The following is a 15,946-nucleotide window of genomic DNA, read 5'->3' as shown; positions in this document are numbered from 1 at the left end:
CAACTAACAGCACTGAAATACTAGGCTTCTGGGAAAAGAAGGGAATGAAAAAGCATTCAACTTATGTGTTCAGTAAACCCATGGAGTTTTAGGAAATAAACTGAGGATATTAACACATTAAATATAGCAGCTTTTTAAATATAATACATTTTAGAATCCTGCTTCTCACTTAAGACACTACAGAAAGAAAAATGCCAGCCTAAACCGTGAGAATAAAATGTTAATCATCAAAAAATGGTCTCTAATGTTTTGTTTTCCCCCCCTAACATTCTTTCTTCCCTCACCTCCACCTCTATTCCATGCCTAGATTCAAGACGTGAAGATTCTAGAAAGCAAGTCCTAGCAACCCAGTTATTTTCAGAATTACATATATTAACTAAAACTCTCATCTCTTACAAAACTCCAAAAAACTAATTTTTGCGAATAACTCCAAATAACTAATTTTTAACTAATTATTCCCATAAGATTAATGACCAGATTTGTTGAAAAAAGAACCTTAGACTCCCTAACAAAAAGCTGAATGAGACAGGGTTAGTAAAAATCTCTTTAACTTCTACACCATACCCTGAGTGGCAGTCTAATCTGATCACGATGTGTACATCAACCAAACTCTCAAACATTCCTAACGCCAAACTTTTTAGAGTTCCTCAAACATACTGCTCCCAGGCATTTATTTACTCATTTTGTTCCTCTGCCCGCGATATCCTTCCCTTCTCTCTTCACCTCATTCATCCTACTCATCCTTTAAGACTGAGCTCAGAGATTCAACTCTGGAAGCTTTCTCTTAACTCCCCAGGCAATAAAAGTTCCTCAGTGTACTCTAGCACCCTTGAAAACATTTAACATAGAATTTACCACACTATATTGAAGTATCTGTGTAACACCCATCTCCTCCAGGAAACAATTATCCTAAGGAACAAAAACCAGTTCATTCGTTCTTCATTCTCAGAGCCTAGCACTGGCATTTGTAAGTATTCCATAAATGTTTGGCAAAAACAAAAAAGCATGAAAACCTTATTGAACACCCATTATGGTACACCGTGTACTTAAAAATGTTGAGACACGGGGCTCCTGGGTGGCTCAGTCAGTTAAGCGTCCGACTTCAGCTCACGTCATGATCTCACATGTCGTGGGTTTGAGCCCCATGTCAGGCTCTGTGCTGACAACTCAGAGCCTGAAGCCTGCTTCAGATTCTGTGTCTCCCTCTCTCTTTCTGCCCCTTTCCCATTCACACTCTCTTTCTCTCAAAAATAAATATTGAAAAAAAAATTTTTTTAAATGCTGAGACATGGTCTCTGTCATAGTCTAGCTGCAAAGATAATTCATTTCTATTAAAAAAGAGATAATTAGAAATTTAAGAAATTATACATACCAAATGACTAAGAGACAGGAAATACTACAAAGTTCAAGAATGCAGAAATCACCAGAACACAGAAGTCTTCAGAGAAGGTGAAGCTTAAGTTAAGATAGTACAGGACGGTACTTTCTACCGGGAAAATGGCCTAGGAAAAGAGATTAAAGCAGGAATGGATAAACCATCTTTAGAAGCCAATGAGGAGATTACTCTGGCTAGCATAGTTGGTTCTTAGGAAAACATAACAAGATATCATTTGGCAGAGGTAGATGAGGGCCATTTTATGGAAGACCCAGAATGCCAGACTAAGGAGCTTAAGCAAGGAAAAGCAACATACAAATGTTTTGCAGGAAGACTAACATAAAAGTAGCGCAATAGATTAACTGGCAGGGGGACAGGTGAGGAATGTGAAAGAGAACCAGAATCTGCCAAACATGTATAAACTTTCATTATTTTAACACTGACAGCAATTTTATGAGATCAGTATTCCATTTTAATGAGAAAGAAATCAAGACTCAGAGATGTTAGTGGACAATGTTTAAAAACCCAAAGTCAGTGCTTTCTTTTTGCTACCTGTGAGAATTGTAGGCAAGGTATCAGTTGGAAGACTATTTCAATAGTACGTGCATAAAGTCGACAGTGCCAGACATAAAAAGAAGAGACAGCAGGAAGACAACATTTCCCAGAGCAGTTTATGTGTGGAACGGTCTGAAGACACTGGAGAACTGAAACATGACTGCAAGATTTTAAACCTGATGGGAGGATGCAAAGTGGCAGCACTAATGCCGAAAATGAGGAAACACACAGGACATGGTGAGAAGAGAAGGGTAAGGGTTACAAGTTTACCTTTAAGAGAGTGGAGTTCGCTATGACAGAAAGACTTCAAAAATGAGGAATGTCCAGAAGGCAGAGATGCAAAATTATCAGATTAAGTTTTCAGGCATTGTTATCCACAGCTAAAGCTTACACAGTGTTTACTATGCGCCTGAACCATACCAAGTACTTTGCCAGTTAACTCACTTGATCTTTATAACTTTATGAGATAAATACTATTACTATCACCATTTTTCAGATCTGGAACCCGAGGCACAGAAAGCTTAAGGATCTTGTCCAAGGTAATGCAGTCTGTAAGTGGTAGAGCTGTTGATCTGAATCCAAACAGTTCTGCCCCAGAGACCATGCTCCAAACTGCTATACTCAACTGTACTTTGTTATTATTGTATTATTGTATTATTTTATGCTTATGCTTATTTCATTAAATAGCTTATAAACTCTCTGAATGGTAGACATGATATCTTATACCAGTGTGCCTCCCTAGGATCTAACACAATTATTTATACTAAACAGATTTTAAATAATGATGATGTGGTGACAGGAGTGGATGTGGTATCTGCAGAAAAGAAACATTGAAAGAAGAGAAAAAAAGAGGAATAGGGCTATGCCATTTCTTTTTGCCAGATTGGGCAAGGCTGACCAGGAAAACAAAATAAAATAAAAGGCAAGATATTCAGAATCATAGAATCCCAGTGCTAACAACAGACTTCAAGAACTTTCCATAAGGCCCCTGTGTATATATCATAGCATCTATGAACTATGTGATAGTTGTGGGCCTGGTAAAATTACTTGACAACAGATTCTCTTTTTATCTCCCAGGACCTGGGGTATCTACCTTGGCCAAAAACTGGATGTTTACTTGTGGGAGGGATGGATGGATGTGTATGAGAGGGACACAGAGAGACAGAGAAAAATGGCAACAAAATTGTCAGTATTAAGTGAGAAAGAAAGGGAGCCTGGGTGGCTCAGTCGGTTAAGCGTCTGACTCCTGATTTTGGCTCAGGTCATGAACTCAAGGCTCTTGAGATCAAGCCCTGCATCAGGCTCAAGCCTGCTTGGAATTCTCCCTCTGCCCCTCCCCTGCTTGTGCATGTGTGTTCTCTCTCAAAATAAATAAATACACTTTAAAAATAATTTGGGGGGGGGGGGGGCACCTGGGTGGGTCAGTCGGTTAAGCATCTGACTTCGGCCCAGGTCACGATCTCATGATTCATGAGATCAAGCCTCATGTCAGGCTCTGCGTTGACCCTGCAGAGCCTGCTTGAGATTTTCTACCCATCTCTCTCTGCCCCTCCTTTACTCATGCTCACCCTCTCTCTCAAAATAAATAAATAAATAAACTATTAAAAATTATTTGGAGTAAAGAAGCTATGAGATGTTCCTCCTGCCTGAAATGTCAATTTTCCTAACATCAACTTTTAAAAGTCTCATCCATCTTTCAAAACCTAGATCAAATCTCATCTCCAAGATACCTTCCTGACCCCACCTCCACCTCTGCTGGAATAAAGTTCTCCCCTATACTTAATTACACAGTACCTCTTTCTCCATCCTAGCACTTTGCAGTTTATCTATTATAGTTACTTAAATGCCTTTTTCCAGTATCTTTGAGTTCCCACAGGCAAAGCTCCTATAATTGTGCTCTGCCAATAAAATAAAAAACTTTAAAAATACATTTAAAGTAAGTACAAGTGTTTTTATTTTGAGAGAGAGAAAGAATGAGTCAGAGAGGGGCAGAGAGAGAGAGGGAGGCAGGAGAGGGGCAGAGAGAAACCCAAGCAGGCTCTGCACTGTCAGCATGAGCCCAATGCAGGGCCAGAACCCACAAACCATGAGATCAAGACGTGAGCAAAGTCGGATGCTTAACCAACTGAGCCACCCAGGCACCCAATATGTACAAGTTTTTAAAAGTATGGTCTAGGGGCGCCTGGGTGGCGCAGTCGGTTAAGCGTCCGACTTCAGCCAGGTCACGATCTCGCGGTCCGTGAGTTCGAGCCCCGCGTCAGGCTCTGGGCTGCTGGCTCAGAGCCTGGGGCCTGTTTCCGATTCTGTGTCTCCCTCTCTCTCTGCCCCTCCCCCGTTCATGCTCTGTCTCTCTCTGTCCCAAAAATAAACGTTGAAAAAAAAAAAAATTAAAAAAAAAAAAAAAAAAAAAGTATGGTCTAAACATGGTAACTGGCCTATTACACCTAAAAGAAAAAAGTTCAGGGAAGCCTAAGAAGTAATCTATGGCTTGAAGAAGGAGAAAACAAGAAAATGAATTGATGCTGTGCATATTTGATATATCCCTCCTATGTGTATTTTCTAAATCAGTGGTTCTCAGCTGGGAGAGGATATGCACTCAGAGGGAACATCTGACAACGTGTGGGAACATTTCCGGTTGTCACAAATGGGGGTGAATGATACTGGGATCCAGTGGGTAAAGGCCAAGTATGCTACGAAACATCCTATGATGCAGAGGACTAATCCCCACAACAAAGAATTGTCTGACCCAAAATGTCTGTGAAGTGCCATGGTTAGGAAACCTGTTCCAAATGAAGCAAAGAAGAAAACAACTATAACAAAATTGTTACTAGTCTACTAGTAGTCTAGTCTACTTGAGCCTAGTCTACTTGAGACTCCTAAAATTTTCTTAAACAATTTCTTAAACATCTACTCTTCCCACTGACTACAAAATGGGTCTAAGGGACAGTGAAAACAACCCTCCTAAGGAGCTCCACTTACGTGTTAACAAGAAAGGAGTTGGTTACAAGTTCTCACTTACCATGGGACATGTTTGCCAAAGCTTCACCCCTGCATATTCCTGTAACTGCTGATTAGCCCCCCTTAGTTACAATCTCCTAGACCATTGATAAATCTATCCACAACAATTCAACAACTAAAATGCAGCTTGATTACAAAACTTAAATGACAACGTATGACCATCTGCCAAAATACCCACACACAGATATACGACTAATCGACTATCCAAAACACATATGCTTAATAATCTATTCTCTGAACAAGATCAATCAGGAAAACAAACCCACTTGAATTTTCAGGTGCTCATTCGCATCACTCATCTCTAATCCATGCTAGCCAGGGTTAGACACGTAGTTGGAGGCTGCAAACAATATTTCTCCACTGTAAAACAAACTAGCCCTTTTAAAGTCTGAACCACCCTCCACCCCAAAACTGCCTCAAGAGAAACTTGGTACACTAGTGAACAGCATCTTAAAAGACAAAACAAAAACTCAGCAATTGCTTCGTCTTCCATGAAGGTAGAACATAGCAGCTGTTAGAAAGCAATGAAACATAGTCTAGGACAGGAAGTATACATTTTGAATCCAACTGAAACCGCAAGGGAAGCAGAAATTAACTGTCAAAACAATTTAGCCACTCAACATTCAAGCAGGTAAAATGCCATTAACACCATTGTAATAAAAAAGACAGTTATAAGCCTCAAGAGAGAGCAATTTTTTTCCAACAATTTTACCATGTTTGGTAAATCAGCCATGTTTTGGCTGGTAAATTTGGCTGATTTTCTGGGACCAGAGCTATTTTATTTTAAGTCACATGCAGGGAAAACATGAATGGGTATGGGGCAGGGGAAACTTGTTGACCATGTGAATTAGGATCAGCATGTGCTATAGGATTTCTTGAAGCTTCCAGAGACAGTGAATACCCAGCCCAGAATTACCAGAATCTTCCAGAACCTACTTAGTACACATATTCCTCCCAAACTGCTCCCACTAACTTCCCTGCTCTTCTCCCCAGGCTAGGATAAGGCTCTGCTGGCTCCTTTATCTCCACCTTTTTTATCTCCCTATGTCCCAAGATTTACTGTGACACATTTTATCTTAACATATTGGATTATTTTAATTAGTACTTAAAATTTTTTAACTTATTTTATTTATTTATTTTGAGAGAGAGGCAGAGAGAAAATCCCAAGCAGGCTCCACACTGTCAGCCCAGAGCCCAATGTAGGGCTCGAACTCCCAAAACATGAGATCATGACCTGAGCTGAAATCAGGAGTCAAAGGTCAATCAACTGAGCCACGCAGGTGCCCCTGAATTTTAATTAGTACTTAAATGACAACCCTTTTTCTGTTGTCTCAGAAAACCACCTTGTGTCTGTTACATTATTTCTACCTCTGGCAACAAAGTTTCTGGCAAAGTGTGCCAGGGGAATGCAGCCTCTTTGCTAATAGAAGGACCATGCAAAAAAAAAAAAAAAAAAAAAAAAAATTCTAACAAAGTAGACAATTTGTAGATGTTTCTTGTAAAGTGGTCTAATACCAGAGATCAACTTTAAGTGGATCTCCCTGGCAAACCTACAGCATAGAAAGAAAAAAAAAAAAAGACAAAAATAGGCAAGGAAGGAAAGGAAGAGGTGGAGGGAGTACAGTGACAGAAGCAGATGTTGTTTAGTATCACCTATGCCACCTTTTATAATAGAAAGATTTGACCTGTTTGGCTGGTATTCCCTCTGGCTATGATTATTCTACTTTCTCAACTTCCCAAACAACTTTGATGATGTCTTCCCTGTCTGGTACTTCAATACTTTCCCTATCTCTGCATTTCCAATTTTGATATGTTAATTTCCGTATTTCTATCCTTTAAAATACTATTCTTTTAAAGCATGATCTCCATCACCTACTATCTCATCCATGGATTATCTTTACCCTTCTTCCACCCTTATTAGATGGACAATATTCAAAATTCCATTTTCTTTCACTCAACAGAGGTGTCAAAGTCTTTAAGATCTTTCTATTTTGCCATAAATCAAGAGAAAAGACTGAATTTTTCTTCGAGAAATAAATTTCCAATCATATTCTTTGTAGAACCTTATTTTAAGACCAGTTCTTATTTTTATAAAATGCAGAAAAGTACTCTTAATTTATTCACTTAGGAATCTTGTCAATCTGCTATTTCAAAAAAAAAAAAAAATGACACTGCTTAAAAAAAAAAAATTTCTCTTCCAACAACAAAAAATTGCCTCACAACATCACCTTCTTTCCCAAACAGAAGATAGGTTTTCTTTCCTATCATCTCTGCTCTATTTCTGCAACTCAAGACTAATTCAGTCCCCTTGATTTTGAACTCTCTATCTTCGTCTTACTGATGCTTCTTAACCTCATATCCTCCTATCTCACTCTTCTGAAACTGCCATCTTACTCCCTGGTTTGCCACCAACAATGCACCATTTCAACGCCAGACACCCCAGTTCATTTACTCCAGCAAATGAATCTAGCTGATACAAAGCTAATTTTCATCTCCATGAGGAAAGATCTATAGCTATGCAGTTTAAAAACTGCCCAGTCATGGTCTTATACCACTGAGAAAGGTAGGCAACAAAATTCTCCCTTAAGTCAAGGGTCACAAAGAATAACTGTCATACCCCCAACCACACTTGTTCAGCAGTATCTAACATCCTCCCCAAGTTGTCTAAAAACCAAAAGGTTTGGTTTCCAGCAAAGAAAAGAAAGTGAACATGATGTTTCCCTGAAGACAGTCTCTAGCCGCCTCACAGCAGACTTTAAATGGAATGATTATCTGAAGAAGAAAAAGAGGGAAATGTGGGCTGGTGCAAGTCTTTATTACCCTATCCCCTCTAAGTCCCAGACAACTGTTAGCCCTAAGATTTGCTTTATTTACTTAGAACAGACGTGCAAGACTGAGAAAACACTGGTGCCTGTTCAGTTTTGCTTATTCAACTTTAGCGGCAAAATAGAAGTTACTCAAACAGTGTTCCTTCTTATTCTTTTCTCCCTTCTTCAGGGAACTAAACTCATCTCAAGTTGTCTACCACTGATTTCACAACCTAAAGATAAGTCTTCCCTACCATGATAATTTACAAAATATAAAACACATTAACAGAGAAGCCTCTCAAAACCATCTGATCTTCCATTAAAATGATCACCGCTCTCCCAGTCTGCTTTTACCTTTGTACTCTACCACCTTATTTCTGGTCCTAACTGCCCATTATTACACTACACAGATTCATCTTCCTAATCCTATCTATGAGCATGTGAATGCTCTTCTAAACAAATCATCTCAGATTCTCCATGATCCATCCATTTTAACTATTAACTACAGATCACAATTCAAGACCCTCTCAAATATAGGCACCTTACTAAATAGGCTCTCCTTGATCACCCTGTCTATATAGAAGAAGATATCCGTATCTTGCTTTTTCCTTCTAGTTCTTGTCACCACCTGACATAGTTATCTGTTCATGTTTACTGATTGCCTAATTCTACCAGAATATACCTTCCTATGTTTACTCTTTCATTCACCGTTGTATCCTCAGTGCCTAGAGGAGTGACTGGCATACAGTAAGCTCTCAATACATATTTGTGGTAAGAATGGATAAACCCAGACATGTCACACAGTATGGCTGATACAGAGTCAGAAGACCTTCATGTGAGTTACAGAGCCTCCACGTTCCAGCTATATGGTCCTCAACAATTTTGACTTCATTATGCTATCTATACTTTCTTCATTTGTGAAAGGAAGGGATCAAACTTAATCTATAAGAAAGTCTATTAAAAGTTTTTCCAGCTGCATCACCCTATATTCTTGTTTAACTAGTCTGAATACCTTCCCCAGCTCCCATACTCCCTTATCTGAGTATTCTGCTCAGTTTCCTTCCATTTGGATTCTGTTCTCAGTCCACACCTGTCAGAATACTACTTACACTTAAGGTCCATTTCCATTTTCTCCTTGAAACCTAACAAACTGTAAACTCTGTAAGAAGAGGGTGGAGTTCTTTTCTCAGCAGTTGGTACAATACCTCCCATATAGGTGATCAACAAAATGACTGATGAATCATGAGTGTATGAATGAGCAAATGAACAAAGGAAGCTTTTCCTGGTTCCCCCCAATTGCTTAAATAATCTCGTGTCTTTGAACTCTTAATGACACTGGCATCTTTTATGACACTTGCCTTATTTTACTTCATGCTATTATTAATAATAACTGCAAATTCCTTAAAATTAAGTACTGTCCTGATGGTTTCCACATCCGTCTACAACATCTACCATAGATCTTTCTCACAGTTATATTTATTAAGTTTATCTGATATGTTAAACAATACAAGGATAATAGTTGAGAAAAAGGACTGTAATATTACAGATATCGTTCCAACTACCCAAAGTCAGTCATTGGGCACACATGTTGTGCGCACCCTGTCTGTTAAACTCAGGCAATCAACCACAATTCAAAGATCTCATCATTCTCTCCTTTCCACACTCTGCTCAAAGAAACTATTACTACTTTCATAAGTACAACAGCCACCTTCCTGTATCACTACCTACCTTCTCTTGTAATATGTGTTTAGGAAGCCAATCACACAACAATATTTTCACTAAATAGCTAAAGCGATTTTTCTGCTCATTTCAGACTTCTACCCCAACCAAGTCCCTCTTCTACAAAGTATGAAACCATTTTTTTAAACATCTTCCCATTAGCCTGCCTTTCTTAGTTCTGCTCCCAAAGGACAAAAAGGATCCGTTTTAAGGTCTTCCTTCCCCTTTTCTAAGAAGTAGCAACTCTCCAATTATTTTCAGACCTTGTTTTTCTCTGTCATCAAAATTTTGATCCTCTTTTACCTCTATGTCCAAGCTCCTATTCTGCTTCCATGGAACCTTCCTGGCTGCTGGTGTCTTTCCATTCAATATGCTCTCACTAGCGTGTACTTGGTTGCAATGTATCTATCTTCCCCTTCCTAAATGTTTATCAGTCGCTCCCTTCACACCACCCCAGACACCCATCACATACTCTCACACACTCTGTACCCATGCGTCAGTCTACCTCCGACATACAAGTTCCTTACAACACTCTTAATGAACGTACACAACTCTCAGTATGGTATCATCTGACTACACTAATTCTAACTCAGTTTCTTCTGGGGAACCCAACCCTGTCCATAGTACCTCCCTCTTTCCTCACTTCCTCATCCATTCCCCCTCTTTATGCTCCCACCCCCACCCCGCCAACTAACTACAGATGACATTATTCTTCAGTACTTCCAACCCGAGTATAAAGAACAAACTCGGGTTTCCAGAGGTCTCTCTCCCTCTCCGCACTCCCTCCACCACCACCCCAGGTGTGCGGACTTCCACCTCGTCCTCTCCCCAAGCAACGCTCCAGCCAATCCCACACCACACAACGTTACCCCCGCCACCAGGATCAGACTCCACACCCACCTCCACTCGGGGTCGCCGCTGCCCCCCCCCCCCCCGCCGCCCCCGCCGCCCCCGCCTCGCCTGCGAGCCCGCGACCCCGAGGGCGCGCGCGCGCACACATTCTCACGCTTTCCTAACCTCCTTCCCGGCACCGGGACGAGCTGGCTACGCTGGAACTCAGCCCGGCCCGCGGGGGCCAGGCACTCGTGAGTGTGCCCGCCCCGCCCCCTCCCGAGGATCCCCGAGGATCCCCTCGCAACCCCCGCCTCCCCGCCGGGGAAGGAGAGGACACAGCAACTCCCCCGCCGCGCCGACACACCACCTCTGTGTCTGTTGCTCCCAGCCCGAACCTTCAACCCGCTCCCCCCACGTACGGGGCCGACCTCTGCACTCACCGGAGATACTGCGCGCTCTGCAGGCTCATCCTCCGCCGCCGCGTCTTCCCGCGAAGCCTCTGTGGGTCTCTCAGGCTCCTCGAAGCGGCCCCGCGGCACCGCGGGTGCTGGCGGCCGCCGCCATCTTCCTCTCCTCCGGCTCCTCCTCGCTCCGCGGGCGGGGGGGGGGGGGGAGTTGAGTGAGGCGAGGGGGAGGGAGCGGGGAAAGCTGCTCTCGCTGCTGCTCCGGCCCGTGGGGCGCAGGGACACTCCGACCCGGGAGGGGGGAAGGGGAGGGAGAAGGGAAGGGGGCGGGGAAAGAGGAAGAAGCAGAGGAAGGAAGTGGGGGGTGTCCTTCTCGCGAGATTTCAGTGGCGCCCGTCCCTCCGGGTGACTTCTCCCTCCCTGTAGCGCTCCTTCTTGGGATCTGCTAGCGGTGAGGTCCCTGTGCGGCTGCTGAGCGGGCGGCTGGAGGCGCTTGGCGGCTTCCGGCCAACCCACTCCTCTCCCGCGCGAGGGGGCAACCCCGGCCTCACCAGGAACATCGAGCCCAAATCAACCAGGAGTTACACTCAAAGTCTTCCCCCGTCTTTCCACTCCACCCGATTTCTCTTTTCCTTTTTCCACTCCTCCACTCTTTCCTACCGGAAACGCTACCCTTTCCTCCTACAGTTCCGTCCGCCAGTCCCTCAACTCTAGTCTTCCCTCGCGCCCCGGAGTGTGACGCTAAGAACCCTTTCCCCCTGTCTGCGGCCCCTCCCCCTGCACCCCAGGAGGCTGTTGGAGGGGATGGGGTGGAGCCCAGGGAGGAAGAGAAAGGAAACCAATCGGATTGGATAAGCAGCTGCCATGGCAACTGGAGGCTGTGGTTGTATTGTCATAGTAACCAATGTGTGCGGACTGGGTGACCCTCCCTTGGCGAATGGATTCCCGGGAAAGTGCCCAGGGTTCCCCCTTGGCTTCCCTTCCGTCTAAAGGCCTCCCCCAGGTTGGGAATCCGGGTGATCTACTGGGCGGTGAGGTTCATTTCCTCTTCCCTTTCCCCTTCCCGCAACAATGAGGGGGGCCCCAAGGCATTCACCGTGGGCTTTTCCACCCGCCTGCGGGCTGGAACCACCTCCAGTTTCCTCTGTGCCGGGCGTGGAGAGGGCCGGGCCTGCGAGGAAGACGCCGGGCCTGAAGGCTAGCGAGCTGCGGACTGGAACGAGGAGGGCGAGGCGGCGGCGCAAAGCTTCGGGCGGGCGAGGGGTTTCCCCAGGACTGCCTCCGGCTCAGAGAGGCGGGATCCCGCCAGGACGGGGTCCCTAAGGGAGGAGAACGGCACACGACGACCCAGATTCCTCTCCTGCCGGGCAAGGACCTCCTTAGACTTTTCCTGGTGGGTCGACCCCTTACGGAAATCCCCCAAAGCTCACCCGATACACACCCTCGGCAACCGAGCCACCTCCTGCCACGGGGAAGCCAGAGTAAAAGTAGGAACATCCTAGAAGACTAATAAGTGGTTTTCTAGCGTTTAGAGCCAGGGACATGGTGAGACGCCCTCCTTCTCGGAGGCATCCCCCCAGTGGGGGTCCCACTTGATTATCGAAGACTTTCCTGTGAGGTCTTCCTTCTGCAGACTTCTCTGATGGGTCCGCTCTGTTTTAGAACTTGTCACTGTATCTTTTGGGTCGGAGAGGGAAACGTTGGGTAAAAATATCGAGAACTTAGATACTGGCGCGGTGAAATAGTACAATGAAGAACCTAGATACTGGCGCGAAGTTCCGAGGAAAGGCATTGAGGAAGAGGATTTTCATTCTTAAAACAAATTTTTCTGAAAGTCTATTATGTGTATTTTATGTCAGGTTTGGGGTTAAAAACCTGAAATAAGGAAATGGGGTCAATAATAACATGGAGTGTGAGAAGCAACTGGAGAAATGGTAATTCTAATGGCTTGAAGGACTTATTTGACATTTTACAAATCATTTCGATTCGTATTGTGGAGTCTTCTACGCAGCTGTTTCAAAGTACTTTAGACAGTGCAACTGTATAACCTCCCCCCACCCCCCACCTAACCAGGACTGTAGCCCTTACTAGCGAGTTTAAATCAGGATTTTAATGGGCTGTTTTAGTTTAGCTCGGTTTGAGTGATTCCTGCTGTCTTCCATGCTAGGTGAGGAGGAACTTTCAAGATCCTTCCCTGAGACCACACCCTATTAAAAGACTAGACCAATGTTTTTTTGGAACATCATGTATGCGTTTAGAGAAAATGAAAGTACAGGCCACGCTGAAACAAATCGGAAGAATAGATTATCTTTAACGAAATAGAAACTAACCTATGCCCCTCCTGCCGTCAGCGCCTGCCGTGCTGCCATTGAGGCATGGTGATTGCAGCTGTACAATGCCCCCTGTGATGCCTCACTGCACCAACGCGCCACCCACTCACGGAAAAGAGAGCCACCTAGTGAAATACTGTTCTCATCTCTGGTGTAGGTACTTCCTTTCCGTCAACTCTAGAGCCCAAGGATGGAGATTACTACCACATATTACCTAAAATACCCTACATGTCTTTCCTGAAATGCACTGCTAATCATCACAGTTAACGCCTTTTAAGTCTGTGGCTCATAATATCCAGTAAACAGTGTTCGAGCGTATGTCATGACACTTCTGATAAGCAATCTAGGAGATTATTAGTATCTTCTCATTTTGGAAATAAGAAAACTGGGATCAGTAAGATGAATCCTTTTGTTGTGTTTTCTACAAACATTTACTGAACATCTATTACTTTTCAGGCTCTGTCCAGGTTACTGTGGATATCATGGTAAAAGAGGCATTGTCCCTATCTTGGAGAAACCCACCTTCTGGTAGAGATACCAGAGAATGGAGAAGTGATAAGAATGCAAGATGATGGGTGCAGTAATTAAGGTCAGAACAAAGTACCCCAGGTACACAGATGAGGATCAGAAATACAACCTTTGTATTTTATATCAGCTTTCCTAAGAATTTTGTAAGATTCTTCAATAGCTTTACAATGCCCCTACAAACTAGGTAGAATTGTAGCGTTGACATCTTGTAGGTTGTAAGACACCAATGCCCATCTTGAAAATAACTTTTGAAAATCAATAAAACTCAGAAAAATTATGGCCCAGATATTATACATTGCTGAATGTACATTTTCCAATCTCGTCTCTTTCTACTGCTCTCCATCAAAAGATATGTAGAATATAAGCTTCTGTAATAATAGCTTTAATTCATTTCATTCCCCTGCAGATATAGATTACATCTAAACCAAAAGAAATTAAAGAGAAACTCTTAATCCTACCTGATTTAAGTTTTTCGTTTGTACCCAAGTGATTTTTTCGGAAGGATCAAAAGCTAGCAGACCTGAGTGTGTCTTTCAACTCTTCCCTCTCAGTCTCTAACCTTCGGTTTCTTCCTTGACCAAAATGGAAATAGGATTCCTGTGAACTTTAATGATGATATATGTGACTGAGTATAACTGACATATAACATGGGCACTTGATAAATGTTAATTTTCTTTTTGCTCTCATATTCCTTTATATCAAGCTAAAAGGAATAATTTAGAACTATTGCAGCATAAAGTCATTTTTTTAAATGGTAGCTTCTCTAGTCTTTGTGATACTCATAGATCTGACCACACACCCAAATCTTTTCTCATTCAGTGCTAAAAGATAGATTTCTTTACCCATGATTCTGATCACAAAGAGAATACAGTATCAGGACATTGTGAGTCAGATTCTAGAGGGTTGAAACTTTTAAATAGCCTTTTGTTGCTAAAAATAGCTTGATATGACTGCATTTTGGCCCAAGTAAACAGTGTCCAGTTTTCAACCACACAGCAAGTACTTCCTGAGAAGCTACTCTTAACATTCCTGCCACATTTACCCAGAGCTTCAGTAACCTGATAATTAATACACAGCAAGCCTCCTCCCTTTTTTATAATAATAGACAATCTCACCTGATCCATGAAACCATAACAAGCACTAATTTATTTTCATCTTTAGCCTACATATTCTGCATGTTTCCAAATCATGTGCATAATTAGGTACTTAATAAATGTGTTTCTATTTTGATGAGTAGAATGACTTAACTACAGCAGTCAAGTACACAATGTACTTGTAAAGTACTCTACTATGTAAAGCAGGTCCATGCTGTCTTCAGTACCACACCTCAGACCATGGAACCAAGTGATTCAATCAAAAGAGTGATTCATTCTCTTCAAATAGTGAGTCAGATACAAAATGACATTTCAACTCAGGTCTCCTGTTGCTCAAGATTTCATAGACCAAAGGTTAGCAGCCTTTCTCAAACAGTTTGCCAAGTATTTATTTATTCATTCACTCCTTCCAGGGAGTCACGGAGCCTGAAAAACAATCAGGAAGACTTGCAGTCCAAGACCCTAGAGAAAAAACTTGTGGTTTTGGAGGCACTGAGGTACCAGAGAATGGTAGTCAGAGTGCATTCTCCTAATATCGACTTAGTGGAAACTTATTAATCTTCCAGAATTTCTCCCAATTCCCAATTAGAAAATACCTCTGGGAAAGAACCACACCTTAAAATCTTATCTGCTAATTTAATGGACACCAACCATCTGGAGAAGACAAAAAGAAATTCTCCTAGGGAAAATTGAAGAGTATTAAAAAAGAAAACTGAAGTTAGCCTCTTTAGTCTCTTATGCTCTATATTGTCCAAAAGCTATAGTGTTCATGGATGTCTCTACTACTACAAGCACAGTACTTCAGAAGCCATCCTGGTATCCCTAGTTTGACATCAATGTGTTTCATGTCAAAATCTGTTATGTTACCCGGAAGCTGCCTTTTTTTTCCCTAAAACACTCAACTAAAAGAAAAAAAAAAAATCTCTTACTATTTTATAGTCTGTACCTCCTTAATTTCTGTAGGGCAGACTACTATTTTTGAGAACAGAGAATGTGATACAGATATTCTTTGCCATAAATCTGCTCTTCTTCAAAACCATGGGAAACCACATGTGGCCACACATGTGCATGTACACATGCACACCTTCTTTTCCCTGTCTTTATTATTTTACCACCTCTATTTGCAATTCGAGTTAAGATATGATATAGATGGCAAGTAAAGAAACTCAGGATGTCATTTCAAGTCATGCTAAGGATACATGCCCAAGGATTGTTCTGCTTTGCTTAATTGCTCTAGGGTCTTTGCCATCTCAGAAAAATTCTACATGTCAGAATCTAGAGA

The 15,946-nt window shown here is 42.5% G+C and overlaps 1 protein-coding gene and 1 long non-coding RNA gene across 20 annotated transcripts in view; one reads left to right on the top strand and one right to left on the bottom strand.

The window, feature by feature from the left end:
* SMG7 (SMG7 nonsense mediated mRNA decay factor) overlaps positions 1 to 12,646 on the bottom strand; it is a 96,303-nt gene extending 83,657 nt beyond the window's left edge. For 2 of the 19 annotated variants that reach the window (XM_045452630.1, XM_045452638.1), the window contains exon 1: positions 10,749 to 11,262. Coding sequence is in view for 8 of the 19 variants with exons in the window: in XM_045452646.1 (XP_045308602.1) it covers positions 10,749 to 10,777 (29 nt within the window). In the remaining 11 variants the exon portion in view is untranslated. Of the gene's footprint in view, positions 1 to 10,748 lie in introns of all 19 variants that reach the window. The other 17 variants (XM_045452635.1, XM_045452643.1, XM_045452631.1 and 14 more) reach the window with 14 other exon arrangements.
* Positions 11,637 to 14,027, top strand: LOC123584950. The gene is made up of 2 exons (XR_006705795.1): positions 11,637 to 11,743; positions 12,572 to 14,027. It is a non-coding gene; the product is annotated as an uncharacterized LOC123584950 (long non-coding RNA).
* The last annotated feature ends 1,919 nt before the right edge of the window (positions 14,028 to 15,946 follow it).

This window comes from Leopardus geoffroyi, chromosome C3, assembly GCF_018350155.1.
Source record: "Leopardus geoffroyi isolate Oge1 chromosome C3, O.geoffroyi_Oge1_pat1.0, whole genome shotgun sequence".
Lineage (NCBI taxonomy): Eukaryota > Metazoa > Chordata > Mammalia > Carnivora > Felidae > Leopardus > Leopardus geoffroyi.
Note: the sequence above shows the minus strand (reverse complement) of the source record. Positions and strands in the feature narration are given on the sequence as shown.